At 49.3% G+C, this 25,239-nt stretch overlaps 1 protein-coding gene across 2 annotated transcripts in view; it reads left to right on the forward strand.

Annotated features, from left to right (window-relative positions):
* The first annotated feature begins 43 nt into the window (after positions 1–43).
* Positions 44–25,239, forward strand: part of KLHDC10 (kelch domain containing 10) — a 36,531-nt gene continuing 11,335 nt past the window's right edge. For both annotated transcript variants that reach the window (XR_002090284.2, XM_019487640.2), the window contains exons 1-4: positions 44–269; positions 21,154–21,375; positions 22,055–22,209; positions 23,953–24,101. Coding sequence is in view for 1 of the 2 variants with exons in the window: in XM_019487640.2 (XP_019343185.1) it covers positions 119–269; positions 21,154–21,375; positions 22,055–22,209; positions 23,953–24,101 (677 nt within the window). In the remaining variant the exon portion in view is untranslated. The remainder of the gene's footprint in view (positions 270–21,153; positions 21,376–22,054; positions 22,210–23,952; positions 24,102–25,239) is intronic.

The following is a 25,239-nucleotide window of genomic DNA, read 5'->3' on the forward strand; positions in this document are numbered from 1 at the left end:
GCTGGGGCCATGGACGGCGGCTGTGGATTGGCTGGCGGCCGCGAGAGCCCTTTGGCACTGCCGTGCCCGGCCCGGCGCAGGGAGCTGCCGGGCGAAAAGGGGTGCGAGCGGCTGGGCCATGTCGGCGGCGGAGGGCGGCTGGGACGGCAACCGGCGGCGGGGGGGCGCCGGCGGCAGCGGAGCGGGCGGGTGCAGCGGGGACGGGCCCGGGCCGCCCGGGGGGCTCCTCAACCGCTTCGTGCAGCTGCCGGGCAGGCCCCAGCTCGCAGGTGGGTGCCGGCGGCGCGGGGCGGCGCCTTTCCCCTCTCCTTCACGGGGTCCCTCCCTCCCCCTCCCACAGCAGGGCGCATGCGCACTCGCTCCCCCCCACGGGGTCCTCTCCCTGACCCACACGACGGCGCATGCTCACTTCCCCCCTCCCACAGGGGGCGCACTCCCTCTGCCCACAGGGGCGCATGCGCACTCCACCACACCCCCTCTGCCATAAGTGGTGTGCTCCCCTCCCACTAGGGGGCGCATGCGCACATCACCACTTGCCCTGTGCTGCAGGTGGTGCGCGCCTCTCCCACTAGAGGGCGCATGCGCATTTCATCCCCGTGGGGGTGCGCTCCAGTGTTGCGCATGCGCAGTCTGGCCTTTGCTAGGGAAGTTTTGGGGGGGCCACGTGCTCTTCGCTTCCCTGCACAGAGGGCATCTCAGCTCCTCCTTGCCCCTTGCATGGGGGTGGGGGCCCCTGGATAACCCCCTTAATGGGGCACATCAGGCCCTGGGGAGGATCCTGGATCCCCCTCCTTAGGGCATCTGAGCTCCTGCAAGTGGGGGGGTCCTTGGACTTCCCAGCCCCCCACTAGGGCAGCCCAAATGCTGGGGGTGTAGGTCCTGGATCGCCTCGTGAGCAGGCGATGCCCCTGCTGCACCCCCAACATGGGGGAGGTGCTGGTGGCGGAGGGGCATCACCTGTGGGGGTCTGCCCCCGTCCCTGCCGCTCCCAGGCGCTGCCCTGCAGGTACCAGGGATGTGCTCTGGAGCAGCTGCCACAGCTCCAGGGCCCGTGAGCCCAGGCGGGTAGAGCTGTGGCAATGCCCTGAGCCCAGGCCCCGTGGGCTGCGCTGCAGGCGCCGGACCAGCAGGATCCTGGGGGAGACGAGAGGCTACAAATACGCCCCCAGGATGCAGCACCTTGTAGGACAAGGCCGGCAAGGCTCCTTCGTCCTTCAGCTGATGCCAAGACCCAGGCTAATGTGAAGCCGCCACAGGCGGAGCTAGGATTTGGGAAAAGGCAGTGCAGACGGTGTGTCCCATGGCCGCCTAAAACACAAGACATTTTTCCTCTAATGAAAGAGAAACTAGAAGCGTTATTCATGGGGGGGGGGGCGGCAGCGCTTTGTCATTCAGTTGAAGATCAAAGCAAAACCGCAATAACTATTGGAATGCGTGCCAGTTTACTAGCATAGCTATTAATTAAAAAAACCCACGCACACCAGGCACAATAAGAGTCAAAATAGTCAAAAAGAAGTTGTGCTATCAGTCCCCTAGTCATTACAGTTAAATGTATATCTCATAAAACAGAATCTCACCTTCTTGAGTGTGGTGACCATGCCTCCAATACTTCACTGTCGGTCATTTCTACACCTTGAGTTAATTTGACTATACCCGAGTTGAGGGTTTTTAGCGAGAGCCAGAGACAGGCTGTAGGGCTGTGAAACAAGAGGGGCGTTCCTGGGAATGGCTAACAAACAGCTACCTTGCAGAGGAAAGGGTAGTTTGATAGTGGAACATTAAGCCCTTGGAGAGAGGGTTGGTAACACCTGTGAAGTGGACAGATCAGCAGGAATGGGGGACATGGAGGGATGAGGATGAGACCTGAAGTCAAGTGACTCCCTCCCCGCTGCCTGAATAGAAATGCTGTTGCCCCTCCCAGGCAGTTGGTTTTAAAGTCTGGGTGGAGCAGGAATCAAAGCGGGGTGCAGTTGCACTACTGCATCTGCCTGGATCTGCTCCTCAGAGCCACTACATGATTGTAAGAGACTTTCCTTCCTCCTCCCTCCTCTGGAGGCCTCCCCTATATTTTTTATAAAGGAGATTTGCCATCTTTCCGCTGTTCCTTAACAAGGCCCCCTGCTGCGCAGCTGTGCAGTGCTAGCTTTATCCTTTCTTTTCCAAATGCTAAGTCAGCTCTATCTGATGGCTGGCAGTACGCCCTCCTGGCGCGTTTCTGCTGGGCCCATTGATTGTTGTTGATGTTGAAGTTAAGCTTTTAAATATCTGATGAAAACCTGAATGCAAGCTGCTGGATTTTGTCTCCTAGAGCCTGTGGAAAGACCGGCTAGGTGACTGAGGGCTGTGCTCTCTCGCAGTTTGCTCAATGCCATCTTACTTTTGTGTGACGATAATACATGTGGGGCTGTTTTGTTGTTGCTTGGGCTTGCATAAATATCTGGTGATTGTAGGTGCAGTCTGAGTAGGTTACTATAGTGTTTTGCAGCCTATCATGTCTGGTATGTCACTATTGCTTGGGGTGCTTCCCTATCCACCTAGCTGGCTCTTTTCCTCTCTGCCCTTAAATTCCAGCCCCCTCCCAGTATAATTGTCCTGGCGTCTTTCCAAAGAATGCAATATGATCCTTTTTAAATTTTTTGTGCTGTGATCCTTGATATGAAACTCTGCCAAAGGGTTCTTAGCACTATTTGGGACCTGGTGTGTTTGATAGAGGTCCCAAACTCTTCTTCACTCTCAGGGAAACCTTGTGCTACTTCCAGGAGTCAGTGAGGGTTTTCCTTTTTATTTTCCTCTGGTAAACTGCAGGATATGAGATTAAGATGACAAAGGTGAATGTGCTCTGATACTTGGCATGGTTCTTTTCCTCCTCTTACCACCGATTATAACCCCTTCTGCCATTCCTGATACGATCATGGTAAACTGAATTAATTTCTCCCTGTCATAGAGGTGATTAGCCATGTTCATAGAATCATAGAATTTAAGGGCTGGAAGGGACCTCGAAAGATCATCGAGTCCAACCCCCCTGCTCTGGGCAGGAATACTGCAGAGATCAAATGATCCCAGCAAGGCATCTGTCCAGTCTCCTCTTGAAGACTTCCAAGGTTGGAGACTGCACCACCTCCTTGGGGAGTCTATTCCAGATTCTGGTCACCCGTTCTGTAAAGAAGTTCTTCCTTGCATCAAACCTGAAACCATCCTCTCAGTGTATGGCCAATGCTCCTGGGCTGCCCTAGTGAACAGTTTTTCTCCCAGCTCCCAATATTCACCCCTTACATATTTACAGATAGCCACCAAGTCCCCCTTCAGTCTTCTGTTCCCCAGGCTGAACAATCCCAGATCCCTTAGTCTTGCCTCAAGGGTTGTCCTCTAGGCCCCTAATAATTTTCATGGCCCCCCTCTGCACCCTTGCAAGATTCTCCACATCTTTTTTGAAGTGCAGCGCCCAGAACTGGACACAGTACAGCAGCTGGGGTCTCACTAACGCCGAACAGAGAGGAAGCATCACTTCCTTAGCCCTGCTCGTAACGCACTGGCTAATGCATCCCAGTGTGCTTAGCTCTGTTGACTACAGCATTGTGCTGGCGGGTTATGTTCATCCTGTGATCAACCATAACCCCGAGGTCCCTTTCAGCCACCGTGCTGGCCAAGACATCTGCTCCTAACCTGTATTCATGTTGCTGTTTACTTCTCCCCAGATGAAGCATGTTAGTCTGAACTCGGGAAGAAAGTAGGGCAGAGTGGCACCTTGGAGACTAACTAGTTATCTGACTAACTGTCTCTCACTGACAGTTTCTTCCCATGGAAAATGGAATAATATTCTTTCCTAACATCATCTTGCATAGGTGCTACTTCAAGCCTTCTCTGACTAAAATAAATTGTTCAGTGAGGAAAAGAAGTCTTTGATGTAACATGCACTGAAACTTAAAATGACTTGTGGGCAGGGGAATATATCATTTAAAAAAATAGACAAGCTGTTTGAGGATGTCTTGCCAGATTCAAGCCTATGTCCTCACATTAAGAAAGCAAGTGTTTCAGTTGATATGAGAATAGTAAAAAGTTGCATTGATGGCTTTAACAAGGAATGGTGTCTTGGGAAAGAAATGATAAACTTCATATATCTTTTGGCTGTGCCGTGATGTACAAAGAAGAGCCAAGGGCTTCCAGCATGTGCTTGAGGAGGATAGGCTTTAGCACAGTGATTCTCAACCGGGGTTCCAGCACCTGGGGGATACTGAGAGATCCTTTTAAGGGTATACAGTATTTGAGCTGGTGGGTGTGCAAACACCTACACATGATTCATAAGATAAACCCAGAGGTTTCAAACAGGAATCCAGTGTCACAAATGCTTAGACCGGTTGTGGTCTCTCTCAGTTCTTTGCTACAGAAGAATTGCTCTGTTGTTTTTCTGTAGTCGCGAAATGCGTGAAAGCTCAGAGACGGCATTTTCTGAAGGGTGCCTTGAGCCTGAGTTTAAGGAGATGGAAAACCACTGCTTTAGCAGCATCAAGGATGTCAAGGTTTGGCAGTGGCAGTGACATTCTCCCCCGTGTCCAATGATTTCTCGGCTGGGTTTTGGGGAAGGCGAGGTCTTGCATCTAAACTGCTTGGGTGTAGGAATACATCTTGAGCTGACACTTCCATTTGTGCTTTCACCGGGCTTTGGAGGTGAATGGAAATTAATGCACCAGACACTTAAATGGTCTAACCTAAAATTATCTTCCCCTCTCCATTGCTCAGCTCTCATTCTCTTGTGATGTCATTCTGCTAATTTATCGGTCATGGTAGCCTTCCAGGGCAGACAAGAGCTGAATTTCTAATAGGTTGACAACCCCAACCCCCCCCCCCCCGCCCCCCCCAAAAAACCAAAAAAAAACCCCCAACAAAAACAAACCACAAATAACCAAAAGAAATAACAAGCCAGAAATATTTTCACAATCTTTCATGGCTTCTTTCTGTGCCAAAAGGAAAACTGGGTTTATAATCCCATCTCTGTTTGCATGATAGGTTTAACATTCACTATACACATTATTTGACTCTCTCTACAAATTCTAACTTAGTCCTGCATATTTTTGGTATATTTATTCTGGGGTAGGGGTCACCTCTTTTGCAGCTAAGCATCACACACTTTCCTCATCTGTTTTGTGACAGTATGCAAGCAAGCAGTGTCCCTTATTCATTGTTTCTTGCTTTTTTTTTTTTCTTTCTTTTTTCTTTTTGCAGGTGGATTGGGGCTGTGTAATTTATTCTGTGCATGTTTTAAAATGTAGACAGTATTGCATGTCTAATAATAAAATAAAACCTATGAGATGAACTTCTGAGCTGGAAGTTCTCCTCCCTCTTGCGCTGCTATCTGAAAGCTGCAATTTAGACAAAAAGAGACTTTTGTTCCAAATACTGTATTGGGAAGCTTTTCGTGCGTGGCTATTGCCAAGCCAAATAGTTTATCAGCCTTATTTTGACAGGTTTTGTTTAGTCTGGACATTGGGATATTGTCCTCTACGTAGCTATAATCATGTCATTGTTCTGCTCGTCATGTGAAGTTCCTGCATATATATGTTTTTTAAAATCGTGGTACTAAGATAGCTGGTTGTGATAGAAGGCTTGGAAAATGAAGACCTTTGGGAAGCAGACTGAATAGGCTTATTTCTGTGGTCTAGAGAGGCAAAATTCAGAGATCTGCTGATCAGATATGACAGTGATTGACACCTTACACATGCTGTGGACAGAGGAGACCATTCAATGATGTGAAAGGGAGTGGGTGGAGAACAGAGCTGAGTGTTAGGCCATGTTCAAGATCCCACTGTGGGCATTTCTGGATCCCTTGTAATGAATTTGAACTATCAGTTTCAAATAGATGTTGTCTGTCTACTGTTGAAGAAATTGTCCTAGCTACTGAAGAAAGACCCCAGAAGTCAGGATTGACTTACCCTGTAGCTGGGGTTGTGGGAGCTTTGGTCTTAGCCTCCGAAACAGTCCCCTTGCAAAGATTGTAGTGAAGTCCTTCAGCATGGGGAGGAAGCTGGAACCTGGCGTTGCGAGCACTGAGAAATGGGGTGGGGGAAGAAAGGAGTAATGAGGGTATCTTTATATAACGTGGAGAACCCAGAAAGAAGGAACGGGTGGAAGTGCCATCCCCTCGTGGCCAGACCCGGACAGCTCTGTCACACTCCAGAAATAACCAAATCCTGTTCCACTGCAGGGGGTTGATTTTGAAATGATCCTGTTGAGGCTTCTTTCAATCCAAATGACTTTGAGACTTGCGTGCAATTTGGACAGGATTTCTGGCTGTGCTTAGAAATGGCTTATTAACCACATGGAATGTAATTGCAGAACTGCATTCAGGTTGTCCTGAAACCTACCCAGAGCCAGACACAAGCATGGGCCGCCTGGCGCCTGGACAGAAAGGGGACCCGAAAAGGGTAATTTTTTTTATTATTATTATCATTATTTCACTGGCCCAATACTAAACGTTTGCCTGGGGCTGCCAGGAGTCGGGGTAGCGTCCTGAACCTATCTGCATGGGCCCTACCATGGCACGTTTTCAAGTTCCCTTAATGGTCCGTATTCCTTGTTATCTTAGATTCAGCTCGAGATAAATGGTTATAGAGGATGAAATGGGACTGCTGGAAAGATTTGCAAGATGTGAAATGCTTTCTAGGCCTGGAATTGAGCGTGAATGCTCCCTGTCAGTACACGCAGCCTTTCAGCGCCGTCCAGCAGCCTGTTTTTAAATTCTGGCGCTCTGTTTTGGCAGAGTCGTCCTATTCTAGACTGGCAAGATGTGAACCCCACTTTTATTTCACTGCCAGCACTGAATGCTTAAACTGGAATAGAGCCTGGCTATTGATCCCTTTCAGGTCAGTTCAAATGCGTGGGAATCTCCATTCCATCCGACCGAGGAGGAAACATTGCTGGCTTTGTTCAGAGCTCTCAAAATGGTTTCATTTGCCAAATACAGTCTCAGGAGCCTGCACCTGTGTGGCTTCTCCATTGGAGGGCTGCATTTCCAGGCCTTTGTTTCATCGCAATTTTCTTGGTTTGCCTAAGAAACCCTTCATTTCCCAATAACAACAGAGAAAGGATAGACACTGGTGTAAACGAATGTTACAGGGCAGCACCTGAACTTCAGAAACTTGTTACAGGTTTTACGCCACTGGGTCCGTTTCTTACATTGCTTTGCATTGGGGCTGTAGCTAGACTCCTGACGGACCTAGGTGAACTTTTATTATCAGCCCTCCCTTTGCCAGAGATAATGATAATGTCATCGGACAATGAAAAATAAGTACCATTTTTGGGCCCCCTTTCTGTCTGGGCCTCAGCGACTGTCCGGTTTGCCCACGCCTGTGTGCGGCTCTGCTTTGCATTGCTTATTTGGGACGAACATCTAGCAGATATTAAAACACAGCTGTTTCCCTGTGCGTGGTGTTGTCTGATAGCAATCATCAAGATAACACATTGCATAACTGCCGCTTTGTTATCCTGGTTGAACAAGCCACTCAGTAGAGCGGGGCTAGATTACATGGGGCTGGACAACTGGTTAGGAAATGGTTTATTAATTTCATCAGCTGTAAAAGTTTTAGATGCCTATCATGATCTTTTAATGAGTACCAAGACCACAGAAGCTTTATGTACCTTCTACTCATTTCTGAAGAGGGTTTTTTTTCCTTTCTATTTATAATTTGGCAGTAATTACTCATGGATCTCTGAACTGTGCGTTGGCACTTATTTTCCAGTAACTTTCCAGGGTTCTCCATATTTACGGTGCCATCCTCCCTTCTCAAGTATTTGAGGCTTGAAAAACTGGTAGAGAATAGCAAGCTGCGCTCATACGCTTAATTTCTAGGTAGGGTCAGTATTTGAAGAACATGGATATCACCTCTCATTCTCCTTGAGCGTTAAAGACAAGGGCAGCTTATGCTGCGTAGATTTTTAAATCAAGTACTGTCCTTAACTTGTCTCATCTTGTTCTGGTAGTGCTTTTCATCTGAATCGGCCGGCTTGTGGTGGGGTATAGGCTAAAACCTGTGAGCTGCTGAGTTGATCATGGTAGCATAGACAAGGCCCAGTGTCACATGCATGCCCGTCTCTTGGTGTACTCCCAACATTTCCCCCCAGTTGCCCAGAAAAGGCAGAGTTCCCCCAGCTTAATGGGGAAGTTTTTGTTCAGCAGCTCTGCTTGCTGCAGTACTGAGAGCTCTAGGTTTTGCCGCCTAGAAGTGTACACCACAAGAGTAAATGCACGTTCACTGTGGATGCAGGAGGTGGAGAATTGCACTGCAGGATGGCTGCTGTGGCTGGAACTAGGCCACCTTGAGTCAAGTCAGCTGTGAAGCCAGGCGCTCTGAAGGATCCTATTGCCACGAAGTCGCATCTCATGGGAAAGATCTTTCACAGCCACTAGGTCAGGGGTGAGCAAAATGTGGCCCAGGGGCCGGATATGGCCAGCCAAGCCATTCTGTCTGGCCCGCGGGGCCCCTAAAAAATTAATATTTATCTGCCCTGGACTGCCTGTCATGCGGCCCTCGATAGCTTACCAAAACTCAGTAAGTGGCCCTCTGCCCAAAATAATTGCCAGCCCCTGCACTAAGTGCTAACCACTGTTGGACTGGAAAATATCCCCACCTTGCCTCCCCTCCCAGCAGTTCTTAGAGGCTGCAGCCAACTCATGTTTCCTATAGTCTTTTCATTTTGCACATTGAATTGTCTGAAACATGCACACAATCGACAGAAAGCAAGCCACACGCAGGTGTCGGTGTCTAGTACAGAGAACAGTGATTCTCAGTTGGTGTTATGGGTGCTTTGAGATCCTTTTAAGGGTGTTGCAGGATGCTGCACCATGTTGGCTGTTAGGTGTGCAAACATGATTCACAAGAGGATGTCTAGAAGAGTGTGCATATGTGGGATGCAACGCTGCAGATCTGTCCGCGGCACCGCAAGCTGCACGTGCTGCACATGCAGGCATCACCGTGCTGCTGTTTTGCAGCAGGAGATCCTGGTATAAAAAAAAATGCCTGACAAAGGTAGGGTGGCGCACATGGCGGCAGTATGTGGCACACGAAATCGAGCCTGGCCAGGCTCCGTGCACCACTGCAGCCCTGACAGGTCCCCAGGTAAGGCTGCTGGGGCCATCCAGGTGTTAGCCCCAGCCTCCCTTACCCCACATGGGGCAACTTGCTGCATGCCAGAGCACGCATGCACGGGCATTTCCTGGGGACAAGTGGCAGCGGTGTAACTATGTGCCGCTGCTATTTGTCCTTGGGGTGACACAAGTGTCCACTCACCTGGACGCACCCAGAGATTTCAAATAGTGTCAAAAACGTTCTGACCTGATGTCTTCCTGAGTTCTTTGCAACAGAAAAATTGCTCTTTTCTCAGTAGTCAAAAAAACCCAGTCAAAATAAAAGCTGGCATTTTCTGAGCCGGGCCTTGAGTCTAATGAGGGATCTAAAGTCTAAGGGGTCTTGAGTCTAAAGGTTGGGGACTGATGGGGGACACCTCAGAACTGAGTTTCCAGTTTCAGAAGATGCTTCTGTACCACTGCTTTCAAGGTCCATAGATGAGTATCATACCCCCCAAAGGAGTGTAAGGTAAACTCGAATGGACACTGCAATCCAAAGCGATATGATCCTATGCTGGGGAAAACTTTATTGCTTTAACCCTGGGGAGAATAAGAATGGATCTCCTTTAAATGTGTCCTTTGCTGCTGTGCTCAAAAGAAAATCGGCCCCAATTTGATTCCTCTCTCTGCTCTGAGAGCCCTTTCCAGGTCGGGTGATTTAATTTCTGTACCATTTTATTTTATTTAATTTTTTTAAATGATTGGTTTAGACTTCTCACTTCGTGTGAGTTAATGCCTGGTTTATTCCTTTTGGGTAGGCCGTGCCCCTGAATGGGACGCTGAATGGATATCAGGGCTTCAATGTCAAAATGACAGTATTCTTTAAGCTTTTCTTTACAACAAGAAATAAATGACTGGGCTAGGGCACTTGCCCCCAACCTTCCACAGTCCTTGGATAACAACACACTCTGGGCAATGCTATTCTCTTCTCCCCGTGAAGCTTGAGAAATACATGTCACCAGAAAACAAATCTTTCTCTGGCTGCAAGCAGCGTGGGAGCGTCCACAGTGTGTGCAAGAACCAGGTTGGGAGCCTCTGAGTTCAGGTACTTCCGAGCAAGCAACCTCCGTTACTGCTGCTCCAGTTGTGGGGAGGTTGTTGGCTTGGACGGCAGTTCCTGCCCTACGTATAAATCAGGGTGCTAGCATTTCTACCCTGGCATTGAGAGAGAGGGCAATAAAATGGGAAATGACTTTGTTTGCTGCTGCTCTTGAAGTTTTCCTTGCTGCAGTTTTTCCTGGCCTGCGTTCGGTGGTTGAGTCGAGAGCTTTGCATCTTGAAGTTTAGTCAGGTTTGAAGGGAAAATTACAGAGATCACTTGAAGCGCAAGGAAGGAAATCCAGCCAGCTTCTCATGGTGGCTGTGCATCGCGGCAAAGGGACCCGATTAGTCCCAGCTTGGAAGCCTTCAGCAGTTTGTCCACGTGGCAGCGTCTCGGCATTGGCTTGCCTGTCTGGCCTCTGATCCTTTGAAAGCTAATTGCTTTTATTTTATTTCGGCAAATAATATTTTTATTTGTATTGTATTTATTTTATTTGATACTTTTATTTAAGCAAAACGAAACTTGCTTTGGAGGTTTAGGACTGGGAAGCCAAACCTGAAAAATCCCTTGAGTATTCACAGAATTTGGCCAAGCTCTGAAGTTGCAAGAGGTTTTTTTTTTCTTAGTACATAACTCCTATTCTGTCTATAGTAGATGCAGATGTTTAAACAACTGGTTTTACTAATGTGGAGAGAGGGGAGAGTGCTGCCAAATACAAGTTTCCTGCCACACTTGGGAGTTTCTCTCTTCTTTTACTTCCTAGCTTGCTTTGCTTCCTATGATCATATTAACTGCAGCAACACTAGTAATGTGTCCTCTGACCAGTACAGGTATTTCTAATGGCCTGTCTACAGGGAGGCACTGGAAGTTAACTAGTTAAACTACATTCAGCCCTGTGTAGATGCTCTTTTATTCAGACCCAAAGTGGCCTTTATTAAATTAAGCTTCATGCTTCCAAAGTGATTTGAAGGTTAAGTGAATTAAGGTCCATTTTATCTAAACAAAGGCTTAATGCTATTTGGCTCTATAGTCGCACCTTTGAGTTGGTTTGTGTTGCCTTTCAGAAACATTCCTGTATATGTGAGCCCAAAGAGGGCTGATTTCTCCCCTGCACAGCATGGTTATGCCATGTCTTATTACAACAGGATGTGTCGTTCCACCTCTTCCCAGGTGTTTGTATAAGCGCCTTCTGCTCCCGATGCAAAGAACAGTCACCTAAGCGGCCCAACCTGGAAACAATCCTCTCTCTGAAAGCCTGGGCTTCACACACATTTGGCAGGCACTACTAAGCAGCATAAGAGGGGCTGTGTGTACCATAAGCTTTATCAATTTGTACAAATGGAAATAACCGTGTTTCACTTTCGAGAGCACTGCTTTCTGTATCATAGTCACTGACGGGAACAGAAGAGGCGTTAGTGACCCTCTCAGCCTAAAGCCAGGAGTTATTGTAGTTGGATGGGGAAGTGGTCATGTTCTTGTGGTGCCCAGAGGTCCCAGTTCAAACTGAGCATCTTATGAGAGTTAGGGTTACCATCTGTCCCCTTTCAAAAAAGAGGACACTTGTGGAGGGGTATATGATTATGGGGGAGGTGGTGATATGCCAGTGCCCTGTCTCTGCCCCTGCCATTGCCCCTCACTCCCAAGCCACAGTACCCCACCCCCCATCCCTGCTGGTGCCCTTCACCCTGATCTGCAGCCCCCTGCTCCCTGCAGCATCTCCCGACTGCCCCATCCTTGCAAGCAAGAGCACCGGCTCTGTTGCTGTTGGCCCAGCCATACAGCCCCCAAAAGGGCCCCCCTCCCCTACCTCCACTGGAGGGGCAGGTGCCCCCCTCCCCGCCGCTGCTGCAGCCCCAGCCTCCAGGCAACTTCCCCCAGTGCCAGCAAGAAATGCCCTCCCCACCCATCCCCACAGTCCCCCAAGCCATGGTTCTCCAACCTCTGCCCCCCCCATAGACTTGCCTGCATCCGGCTGCTGGGGCTGCTCCCACCACCCTGCCTGGCTGCATGCCGACTACATGCATGTGTGTGGCACCCTCTACCCCCAGTTGCCCTCCCTGCACTCTTCCCAGCCCCAAGCAGCTGCTTGCTAAGGCAAGCCAGGAAGTACCAGGAGAAACTTTGATGCTGAGCAGAGCAAAATCCCGGACATTTGTTCATATTTTTAAAAACCACCCAGACAGAGATCGGAGGATCCAAAAAAGAGGAGATGCTTGAGAAAACCCAGACATATGGTAACTCTAATGAGAGTGGACTCTGCTAACAGCTCTCTGCTATATAGAGCTAACTAGTTTAAAGCAGCAGTGCTCAACCTTTTGGGCCTGCAGGCCAGATGAATGCATAGGACCAGGCTGGATCCCTTAGGTTGGTATGCAGGTTTGAGCCCCAGGTGGTCCTGGCCAGGTCCCATGTGCCCAGAATGGGGCTCCATGCTGGGATCAGGCCTTGTGCCTCCTTGCCTTGACCCTGCGTGCCAGGGTCTGGCTCCACACTACTCCAGCCCCACATGCCTGCTCTAACATGCCTTCTGCTGGGCTGGCCACAGGTGTAGAAATTTGGGCAGTAGGGGAGTGACAACTGCCAAATTTTTGGACCTGTGAGAAGCCCAGTGGGCTGAAGGCTAATGGCATCCTGGGCTGCATTGATAGGAACGTTGCCAGCAGGTCAAGGGCAGTGATTCTTCCCCTCTTTTCAGCACTGGTGAGGCCACATCTGGAGTCCTGTGTCCAGTTTTGGGTCCCCCAATGACAGAGAGGATGTGGACAAATTGAAAAGAGTCCAGTGGAGGGCAATGAAAATGGTTCAGGGGCTGGGGGATGTGACTTGTGAGGAGAGGCTGAGGGCGCTGGGCTAGCTTAGTCTGCAGAAGAGAAGACTAAGACGGGATTTAATAGCAGCCTTCAACTCCCTGAATTGGTGCTTGAAAGAGGATGCATCTAGACTGTTCTCAGTGATGACATGACAAAACAAGGAGCAACAGTCTCAAGTTGCAGCAAAGGACGTTTAGGTTGGATATTAGGAAGAATTTTCTCACTAGGAGGGTAGTGAAGCACTGGGACAGGTTACCCAGAGAGGTGGTGGAGTCTCTGTCCTTGGAGGTTTTGAAGACCCGGCAAGACAAAGCCTTGGCTGGGATGATGCATTTGGGGATGATCCTGCTTTAAGCAGGGGGTTGGACTGGATGTGACCTGAGGTCCCTTCCACCCTCACTTTTTATGATTTTATGAAAGACGGCTCTGTGGGCTGGATCTGGCCAGCAGGCCAGGTGTTGGGACACCCCTGGTTTAAAGGAATAGGTCAGTGTTGTACATCATTGCGAGGGTGGGGGAGGATGGTTAACGGTAGGGTGACTACACATCCTGGTCTGGCCAGGATGGTCCCTGATTTCATAGGCCAGTCCTGGCTGGTTGGTGAAAATGCAAACGATGTTCCCTGAATGGCAGGGGTGTGGGGTGCAGCCTGGTGGGCAGGTGGAGTGGCATAGTGTGCCGGGCTACTCCGCCTGCGCCCCTGCCCTCCGGGCTCTGCCACTGCCTGCAGCGGTGCCACTGACTGCAGGGGTAGGCAGTGCCACACATGTCTCCGTTTTACTTATGATCACCCTAGTTAATGGAAACAGGAGTGCACAGGTAGTTGGCTAGCAGTGTGTACACGAGATTTATTTAAAGGTGAAAATCGTGAGTTCGGGTGTTGTCTGCAGCTGCTACAGTAATTGCAGACCAGCAAGAACCTGGCTGGTAGTAACCTGGCTTTGGGCTTCCTTTTCTGTGCATCACAGCAAATAACCTTTTCAGGTTTATTAATCTTTCATAAGGGAAAGATTGGTCTTGGCCTGGCTTATCAATAAGGGTCAAGCCCTGTGGTTTCTTATTTATGAACGATTCCCCTTCAAGCCATTAGGTGCTTCACATAATTATCCAGGGTTAGAACTTAGACCCCAATTTGTAACCTAGCTGACATGCAGTTATTTTCTGGAGACTTTTTTAGTGGAGTAAAGTGACTTTCATCTTAGCTGCATGAAACAATAGTTTGCTGCTTACCTTTGATGCAAAAAGGTCTGATTTGTTATTGAAATATCTTGTTTTTTGCTTCTCCCCACATCAAAATTCAGGTTTGTCTTACTTTTTCTTCCCCCCCCCCCCCCTTTGGAAAAAGTAAGTGGACAGGGGGAGAGCTGGTGGGCATAGCACATCACAAATAACAGAGAAGTGAAGGAAAAGCAGTTGTCAAGCTCTTAACTTTAACATCTTTTTAATTTGGTGTTTGACAGACATCTAGGAGAAAAACAATTTTTGTTACAGATTCAGCGCCCTTGACTTTCCATTTGAGCACTGAACTTTCATTTCAGTTCCTTGTCCTACAAAGAAACCTCCAGGAGAAAAGTGAGGAAGTGAAGACTATATTCCTGGTTCTTCAGAGGTTAAAGACAAATGAACAAACCCATCCCTACTCCTGTTCATCATACTTTTTTTTAAAAAAAGGGTATTTCCTTTTATCTTACAGTTCTGTTACATCTGATAATCTTAAACAAATTAGCCTGGCTTCGAAGGTGGTTACCTTTGAGCTACTGACATTATACTGATAATGTTTGTCATGCACTACCACTTGCTGTAGCTAAACTGTTCTTGAAGTGCTATCTTCCAGTAGTTGTAGTTAATCATATCCACACCATTTCTATCTCACATTTATACTTTTATTCATGAATCAGCAACTCCATTTCAACTGATTCTCGCTGAAGCTGCTCCCTACAGTGTAGATCAGTGGGGCGGCCAACCTTTTAGGTAGGTGCGCTTCTGTTATAGGCGCCCATGCCCCATGTTGGCCACCCCGGTGTAGATGATAACTGAAAATCATGAACGGATTTAAGCATCGTGTGGAGCCTTCCTCTCATCCATCGTGTAGTATGTGCACGTGTGGGCAGGTGGAGCTAAAGGCTGAAGACTCCTCAGTAGTTCTTAGCTTTCTCCCCTCCCCGCTTGCTGCTTACCACCTCGAGCGGTCACTGCTGTGCAGCCACGCAGACGCAACTTCCAGCCGAGTCTTAGCCATAAGATGGTAGCATTCCCCTTTTGATTGCTGAATTGCTTGCGTGGCTGGGTTTTGCACGATTGGCGTGGCTGGGTCTAGCCAGCTGGGAACCAGCTGAAGCACATCCGGTTAAAACGTCAACCGTTCTGGTCTAAAAACTTACCTGTCTTGCCTTGGAGGAAGGAGGCTCACCTTCCCTCCTCTTCTTCCACCTTAGCAGAGCTTGCTGCTGTTCCTGTGGTCACTGTGTGTGTCTGACTCATTGCTGGTTGTTGTGGTAGCAGATTCTGAGAAGAAAATTCGACTGATTCCAAGTAGATGCTTCCCTCTGTCTCGGCCTATGCTAAAGATCTGTAGTTGGGCTTTGAGAGCAGGTGGGTAGTGCCATTCCCAGACTGTCACCAATGTAGGTGGGTGGTGGGCTTCTGTTCTAGACTGCTCCTTGCAATGCTGTCTTAACTGGGGGGTGTCTGAGCACGGGTGCTCAAAGGGGTGCTGGATCCATCATAGTTAATCTCTTGTTCATCTGAATTTCAGAGCACGGGAAACCTTTTAACGTGCCTCATCAGGAAAAGGGCACTCTGGTATGCCTGTTAGATCACGCTGTGTGCGATGCACTGTATAGCGAACCCATCGTTGAAATGCGCTTGGTCCAGCACGCGGCCTGCTATGTGTTCCTCAGGGTGCCAGCCTCTCTCAGCCCACAGGTAGTTAGTGCTACTCTTATTTTACTCATTCATCACCACAGGCCTTACTTATTGCATAGGAGCTGAACCCCACTCTGAATACAGAATTCACCTTCTGGGGAGGACTCCATGGCGCTCTCACCGGACCGTGAGTTTTATCAGCGTGGAACGTGTTACCTGAAAAGTTGTGTTTGACACATGGTCAGGGCTCAGACGTATGAGGAGAGACACATGTTCCGCTCATAGTTTCATAGTTGTTAGGGGCTGGAAGGGACTTCTTTAAAGCATATTTATTAAGAGATTAACGAGCAAAGAATTAGTTACCTTACTAAGCAGATGTTCTATCCCAGAGAGAGTTGGTCAGACAGCTCTCGGGGTCCACAGGGCAGCAGATTGCCTCGGCAATCTTGAAGGCGGTCTGACAGCTCTCTCTACACCCTTATCTTTTATTAGCTTGCCTACTCTACTGCTTGAGCATGCTTTATGATAATTTCCCAATACCTGTTGGCTTAAAACCCTCCCTTTACGTTTCTGATTACACTTCACTCATGCCTCTACAAGGTGACGTTTGCTACCTCTTTCTCCCCCAAAACAGAATTGCAAGTTTTAATTTAACCTTAGTCATCATCAGGATCCTGGTTTTCTCTGATTTTAAAAAAATCCCCAATTTTCAGATGGGGAAAAAAAGCTACCCCAAATCTACATTTTTTCCATGATTAAAATGAAATGCTACAATATATATATGTATGTCTGTGTGTTAGAGGTGTTTCATAGTTGTTAGGGGCTGAAAGGGAGCTTACAGATCGTTGGGTCCAGCTCCCCTACACGTGGGCAGGAAAGATTGCTGGGATCAGATGACTCCAGCAAGATGGGCATCATTTAATCCTGGAAAAATGTGGATTTGGGGTTATTTTTTTTCTATCTGAAAATTGGGATTTTTTTTTAATCAGAGAAAGCCAGGATCCCTGATCATCATGACCTTTTTAACCAGGCCTGCAGATCTAGAGCAAACAGTTGATAAGCTGACTCAATAGGACCTTGATAAGTTTCTGCAACTTAACAGTAAGTTCAGCCCTTGCTACTTATTGTGGTGGAGGAGGGTGGAGAGGTGGAAAATGTAATTGGACGCTGACTACAGCTCTTTGGCCTACAGATGACGGGGGTCAGACGTGCTGAGATTTTTTTGCCCAGCTGGGGCAATCAGAGAGAGATTATGATCAAAACTGTCAGGTGCCAAACTTGACATGCCTTGGGCTTTGGCTTTTCAGCATGCTGAGCTCCAGTTGACTTCCACTGTAGCTAGGAGCATTCAGCACTTGGGCAAATCGTCGTCTCCTGGCTGTCTTAGATTGGGCATCCAGGGAATAAAGAAGACAACTGATGCTCTTTGAAAAGTCTGGTATCAGTGACCCTTGACCCATAGTTTGGGGGCTGTCTGGGACGTCGTATAACTCTGCAGTGGTGATGGGAGTAGAATCCAGTTCTCCGGGTAATAGTTGGTTTCCCTAACTGCGAGCCCAGCCTCGCTCTTCACATTGTTCCCATGCATTACATATCTTTTAGCTTCGGCAGCAAATGAGACAGGCATGCAACAGAAAACAGCCTCATTTCTTTATGCGACCCCGATTCTTTCCCAGACTGTCTGTCCTCTTCACCGAGTGAGGCAGAGGTCCGTCAGGAGTGGGGAATAGTTGCGTGCTTACTGACTGCATCATGCCTATGCACAACAGTAATGTTAATTTTGGCTCTTGCTGATTCTCGGGCATCTGACTTCGCAAGCTTAATGCTATGTCAGCTTTTCATGAGATTTCCTTTATTCATTAAAAATCAACCGGCTACAGTTCCACTTGAGGGCATCTATTTTATTGATGCCCAGTGTGGGTCATTGACAGGGGGCATACCATCCCACTCTCCACCATGTCACCTGAGCTGGGCTTTTATCTTTCCTAGGGACCAGTTGCGGGATGAGGTCTGAGATAGATGTAGATATATTTTGCCAGGAGGTTCCACGGCTATTTGCTGACAACAGAGGCATTTAGAGACTTGAGATTTCAGAGTCCAATGCCATGTTCAGGAGGGGAGTATTTACTGGTGATCATCACTGGTCCCATAACCTTGCAGGCTTCCCTGGTGGGATATAAAGGACATTGGGGGTACATTGCCTGATCTCTGTGTTGATGCCCAGTGCCGTGACTGCTGGGAGAGACAAAGTTACAGGGACTTTCTGCTCAGCTTCTGCATTTCTGGGCTGGAGCATAAAATGTGTTGAAGATAACTGCCAAGCAAAAATAAAGGCTTATGACATTTGCCATATTTGGGTGAGCTTTCTCCAGGACAGCCAAAGGCACCTCCCAGACACCAGGTCACCCTCCTGCCACATGTCTTTGCCAGGGCCTCTCAACAAAATATTGGAAGAATTTCTTTACCAAGTGTCCAGCAATGTGTTGCTCAAGTGACTGAACTGTTAGATCAGAGACCTTAAAATCTGCCTGAGAGGGGCCTGATGTTTCAACCTAAATTGGTTATGTGGCAAGGCTAAAAAACCCTGTTCTCTGTTCCAGTCTAAAGTGCACATAGCAGGCACCTTCATCCGTCAGAAAATTGCCTACTTTCTTGGGGAGGTGGATCCTTTTAACCCAGGGCTGTCAAACTCATCTGGCGTTGTGGAGCAGAGGAGTGGTGCAGGACTGGTCCGTGGGCTGGCTGAATGGTGTGAGGCTGACCCCGCAAGCTGGATCAGGCCCACGGACCCCACCACCCTCCATACTGGATCCAGTATGCGTGGCACCTGCTCTGGCTGGTCAGGGATGTGAGATGCATGCAGTATGGTCCCAGACTGCTCAGAGAGGGCTCTGTATCTCCGACGTCCCTGTTCTAGCCCATCTCCACCGCTGTCAGTGCAGTGCTGTTAGCAGCTACGCAAAAGCCTACTCTTAGAGGCAGGGCTCTCTGAGTAGTGGTATAAACAGCCTTAATGAGGTGTCAACTGCAGAGCTCAGGCTCTGAGTAGGGCTATGATGAGTGCTAATGAAGTGTGGGAAGCTGAGACCAGGATGTTCTTGTAGCTTATCAGGTGTGTATCGGCATGGCATCTAACGCTGGGAGCCAGGGGATTTGGTTTCTGCTGTGCTAGTAAAGGGAAGCCAGGCAAAGATAAGTAGTGCTATGTATGCTACCCAGCAGAGTCACCACTTAGGGGCTTTGATCTCCCTTTTGTAATCATAAATAGAATCCTAGCGGAGGAGGGTGGGAAGGGACCTTCATAGGTCATCTAGTCCAGGAGCGGGCAAACTATGGCCCGCGGGCCAGATCCAGCCTGCCAAGGGATTTCATCTGGCCTGTGGCAGCTGCCACTGGCAGCCTGCCCTGCAGCCACCTCCAGGGGCACCGGATGGAGTGGGTGGGCAGGCAGGGTCTTCCTCAGCCAAGGGGATGGGATGGAGCTGCGAGTGGGCAGGTAGCAGTATCTGGGAGCAGGCTGGGCCAGGGCTAAAACCAGGATCTCAGGGTGGTGACAGCGTGGGGCTGGGGCCAAGTTGCAATCCACTCCCCTTATGTCCTGCCTGCAGAACCAGTGCCCATCTCAGGGACATGCGGGGAGTGGATTGCAGCTCTGCCAGCCCTGCCTGTTCCTGCTACCGCGTGCCGCTCCCTGCCTGCCCGCAGCCCCAGCCCGCGCACCCTGCCCGCTCTGTTTGGTGCCCCCGGTGATGGCATGGACAGGCCTGGGGCCAGATAGCATCAATTGCCCCTCCTCCCCCCGGCCACTGCACTGAGCTGGGCCATCACCTGCCCTTCCTCCCACGCAGGCCACAACAGCTCACCAAAACTGCTTAAGGGCCCTCCAGCCCGAATAATCACTCACCCCAATCTAGTCCAACCCCCTGCCTGACGCAGGATCATCCCTGTCCAAACCATTCTGTACAAATCCATAATCTAACCTCTTAGTAAAACTACTCAACCCTGATGCAGCGCAACACCTGAACCTACCGCAGGGAAAGCAGGGGGACCACGGCAGCCAGCAACCTGCTGCTGCAAAAGGTTGTTAATATATACTCAAGAGATCCCAGGTAGAGGTAGAGCTTTTCGGGGGGCATTTCAGCCTAGTGGTGGTGGCTCAGGCAAAAGGTTGCCTGCTCTGCTCTAGCCCTTTCCTCTCTGGCTCTGAGTCACGAAGCATCCTGCCATGTGACTGCCAGACTCTCCTTGTATGTTCTCATAAGCTGGGAAGTATTTTTATCGCTCGCTTGTTTGTTGCCTGAGACTTCATATGCTTCTGTCCAACAAGAACTCACTTCTTTCCTCATGGCCTCAATCTCTCGGGGAAGTCGAGAAGAGACGCAGGGGAAGCAAGTCTGGTCCTGTGTTAAGGAAGGTAGAGCTGCAGGATACTCCTATCCAGGTTTTTGCTGCCTGCTGATGGGAGAGAGACCGATGGGGGCTTGCTGTCAGCTTCAGCTTGTGTTCTTGGATCACCTGTCCTATTTGAAGTACTCATGAATAGCTTAATCCTGCTCAGCTTCTGTTCTCACCTGGGCTCCCTGTTACACTCTTAGCAGGCCTGGGAGTGCTAAAACCTTCATTTCTGCCTGTCAGGAACTTGCTGTGGGACTGTTTGGGAGCTGTGTTGCTAAGTGGACAAGTTCACAGGTGCATGAGGTGCTTTCCAGAGGCACCTGAGCGAGCTTGCAATCCAGATGTGACTCAGCCGGAGTTAGCAATAAAGGGGGGCAGAGGAAGAGACAGGCCAAAGCAAGAGCTGTATTCATTTCCCTTCCATGTTATAGCATGAAATGCTTGGAAACTGAACACAAATCTTGAGATGTTGGAGATGTTTCCTCTGGCATCTCTAGCCCAGTAAATGGTGGAATCCAGGGAATAAAGGATAGATCACTCTAGAGATATCTGGTCGGATGGTGTCCTTGCAGAGCGTCCGCTCCTGCCTCTGTTGGAAGCAGGATACTGGACTAGGTGGAGCACTGGTTTGACCCAGGATGGCGCTTATGTTCTTAGAGAGGATGCAATGTTGGATGCACGAATGCAAGATAAGGGGTGTGTGTAGAGGTGGGTGTCTCATTAGGGAAATCCTGACTATCAGCTCATTAATGCAAACTGCCTCTTATCTCGGCCTCCAGCCGTTCTGGACAGAAACTCGCATTTCGATCGCTCTAATTGGCTTCCTTCTGAGCCTCTGGGGCCCACAAGCGTCTCCTTCCCTACTGGACCTGCTTTCCCTCTTCTGGGCGTAACCAAGTCGAAACGACTTCTTCCCCATCCAGGTTACAGAGCCCCGCCAGCAAGGAGCGGCCATCGGTGCGTAGCAGACAATGCCAACCTGTATGTGTTTGGAGGGTATAATCCAGACTATGATGAGTCTGGGGGGCCGGAGAATGAAGACTACCCGCTGTTCAGGGAGCTTTGGCGCTACAACTTTGCCACAGGCACATGGCATCAAATGGGCACAGAAGGCTACATGCCCAGGGAACTCGCCTCCATGTCACGTGAGTACAGGAACGCCATTACCCTGAGGCCAGGTTGTGAATCACTCGCGTGGGGGCGAGGAGTGAAGATGGGGGTTCTGGGCTCCAGTCTGACTCCTGTGTGTCTGCTGACAAATCACTTATTACCCTGGCCCTGTTTTCTCTTTCTCTCTCGCTCATTTTCTTTGGCTCATTTTCTTTTGCTCTCTCCTTCTCTCAGTCTTTTCTTCTCTTCTGCTCTTTCTCTCTCTTTCTCCCTTTCTGTCTGTCTGTCTCTCTCTCTGTTTACCAGCTCAAACCAGCGTTTTCCAAGTCCAGTCCAGATTTTTCAATAGGGATTTTGGGTGCCGAGCCCGACACCCTGAAAGGCTTTAATTTGTCTCAGAGGGCCAGTGCACAGCCCTTTCTACAAATCAGCCCCTTTTCCAGCATCTCAGGGATCCCAAAGCCTCCCAAATGCACTAGTTGTCTGGAAGTGCAGGGCCCTGTTTCCATGGTATCTGAGCACTTAACCTGAACTCACCTTTTGTCCAGAACGGCATGATCCTAATGCCAAGCACGGAGTGCAGCCTACCGAGTGTCACCTGTCTGGCCTCAGTGCTTTAGCAGAGGCAGAGCCACGCAGTCCCTTTCCTTCCTGCAGAGTGGCACGTAGCACTGCACGTAGCCCAGACCTGTGCTTTTTCTTCCCCCCACTTAGTTGTATTGCATGGTAACAACCTGCTGGTGTTTGGCGGCACTGGGATCCCGTTCGGTGAGAGTAATGGCAACGACGTCCATGTCTGCAACGTGAAGTACAAGCGATGGGCCCTGCTCAGCTGTCGAGGGAAGAAACCGAATCGCATATATGGACAGGTACCCAGTGAAACCCTGGCTAGGTGCAGTGCCCAGCTCAGCTCTGCTCAGCTTGGAAGATGCATGTGTTCCTAACTCCCTTTTGTCACCCGCTTGAGCAGTTCTCAGTGCAATGACAGCTTTAGACACTGGCTGTAATAACAGAGCTGTTTTTAATCCACCTGATTTTTTTTCCGTGTTGAAAACTCCTGTTGCAAAGTCACTAATGAAGCCTTACATTGATCAGCCCTGTAGCAGTGAATGCATCCTGCACTCTGGGGACAAACAGCTTGACAATTTGTCATGAAAATCCACAAGATTTTCATGTGCCATCCAGCAGCGCTCTACCAATGTTGTTAGTAGTGCAGGTAATGGCTGGGCTGGTTTAGTCAGGGATAATCCTGCCTTGAGCAGGAGGCTGGACTGAGTGGCCTCGTGAGGTTCCTTCCACTTCCAGCCCTAATGGGAGCCCCACAAGCTTCTTGCTTGTGCATATGCTCTTTGTCTAGGCTCTGGACTCAAGAGGAGGGGATCCTCAGTGCTTGCTGGGCTTTGTCAGGGGGTGGGAAGCAGAAGTGTCCATCTCTCTTTCTCTCCAACTGCCCCTGATGACTTTTGCTGCTTCCTGCCTGCGCCCATGGCCAAAACCATGGATGGGTGAACCCTTCAGATGCACTTGAGTTATAAAGGCTGTGCAAGACTTGGGGGGCAGGGAGAGGGGAGAAGCAGCCTGTTTACTGTGCACAGCGTTTGCTAATGATCAGAGAATCATCTGTTGAGACTTGCCATTCTGGCCACTTATCAGCTGCTCCGGAGGATTGTTAATTGTGCTTTGACTTCTTGGTCCCTGCTGCACTGATTCACCTTTTTCCATCTGGCAGCTCGCATCTCAGGTTTCCTTCTCTGAATCCCTCCCCTGGCAGACCCCATCCCATTTAAGCTGGGCACCCTTCCCTTCAGGCTCTACCCTGTTGCATCCTACTGCATTCCTGCTGCACTATGCTCTGCTTTTCCAGGGAATCCTGTCTTGTCTCCCCTTTGTTTGCCTTAGTCTCCCCCTCCTGTAGGCTTGGGATTTCCTTTATTGCAGCAGTCCTGTGCCTTGTAAAAATCCCTGCATCCGTAAAGCCTGCCTAGGCCACCCCACCTTTCACCGAACACCAGCATGACTCTCTCCTTTGGGTCTCCCAGTGCACTGTGAGTGACCTGTTTAACATGTGAACTGCTTCTTGTGGATAATGGGATCTATCGTGTTCAGGTTTTGGTACATTGGTGACCAACTGGGATAGTGTGGAGGAGCTTACCTCTGCTATAAAATGAAAAGGCTTTTCTTAAACAGAGCTCTCCCTTTTGGATTTTGGGGGCTCTGTGTGGGTGTTGCTGTTGACACCTGTGCTGCATTCTCTGCCCATGGAAACTATAAGGGGTACTGAGCACATGACATGCTGGGTTTAGAGACTCTGACCTCTGCCTTTTTCCATGGCACATTGGGGCCCATGTACTTGCCCTTGGGCTGGGGGGCCACCTCCTACCTGCTGTTTCATATCTCCTATCTTATTGGAAGTGTCTGCTTGTCCACCTCTGCCAGGACATCACTAGGCTATATGGAGTACCCACCAGCCAAGCCTTTTCTCCCTTCACCAGCATCTCTTCTGTGCCAGCATCCTAGAGCAGCGGAATGGGTTGGGGAAGATGGGAAATTTGACTTCCTTGAATACATTGACCTGATGCCTCCTAAGTGGCTTTCCTTTCCTTCCTTCCCAGGCAATGGCCATCATTAATGGATCTCTGTATGTCTTTGGAGGAACAACTGGCTATATTTACAGCACGGATCTTCATAAATTAGACCTTAACACCAGGGAATGGATACAACTAAAACCAAACAACATGTCCTGTGACATGCCAGAGGAGAGGTGAGACATGGACTTGTTTTAATACTTCCTGTGTGGTCTGTGTTCCAAGATCCACGTGTTGAATGGATGTTTCCAAGGTTTTGTTTGAAAACTAAACCCTGGCTCTCAGCTCTGGCAGAAAATGTGTTGTTTCAAGAGAGCCTTCCCAGTAGGGAACAGGCTGCATTTGTTGTAAGGGAGAGGAACTGAAAGAGCTAAAAGGTCTGTTTATTGGCACCAGTCCCATGAGTGTTGTGAGATTTGAAATTTTCATAGCTAGAGCTCCAGGACCTCCAGCTGTTTGGGTCCCAGCTGGGACAAAGAGAGAAGTCTTATTTAACTAAACTGTGGATTACTAAACAGCAGCAGGGATTTGTCCTGGCTGGTGAGCTGCCGGGGGAGGAAATAGCCTATTCCTCAACCGGACTTTATCCCTGTCATGTTCTGTAATGAGGGGTGGGATCGAAGTTCAGTATGGGACCATGCCAGCTTTACACAAGACAGTTGCAACAATACCTTGAGCCCTTTCTAGCTGATCATAAAATCCTAGAGAAGTGGGGCTGGAAGGGACCTCTGGAGGTCCCTTCTAGTCCAACCCCCTGCCTGAGGCAGTATCATCCCTATCCAAACTATTCCATATAAATCCATAATCTAAACTCTACATAAGACTGCTGTCACCCCTGGCCCAACATAAACCTAACACAGCAACCTTTCACACGTAAATAGGGGAACCATGGTAGCCAACGTCCTGCTTCTATGAAATGTTGTCAATATATACTCAAGATCCCTGGTAGAGGGCCATGCCCCCAACTACAGAGGAAGGCAACCCCCCCCCCCCATCCCCCCTAATCCATATCAATCTGACCATGGTGTAAAATGCCTTCCCAACCCCAGACTGGCATCAGTCTGATCCTGAGTGGAGGGGCAAGACCCTCTAGCCAGGAACCTCTGGCTTTAAGGCCCAGCAGGACCATTGGCACAGCCCAGTCAAAGTCCTCAGTCTTGGCTGCAGCCAACACCCACTGCCCCTGGGAAGGCTTAATAACACCTGGCACATGTAGCAGAAACAAGGGCAGAGGCAACCAATGAAACCCAGAAGCATGGGAACTACCCATGGTACAACATAGGCATCACTGCGCCTAGATCATCCCCAGCTGTC

Source organism: Alligator mississippiensis, chromosome 4 (assembly GCF_030867095.1).
Source record: "Alligator mississippiensis isolate rAllMis1 chromosome 4, rAllMis1, whole genome shotgun sequence".
NCBI lineage: Eukaryota > Metazoa > Chordata > Crocodylia > Alligatoridae > Alligator > Alligator mississippiensis.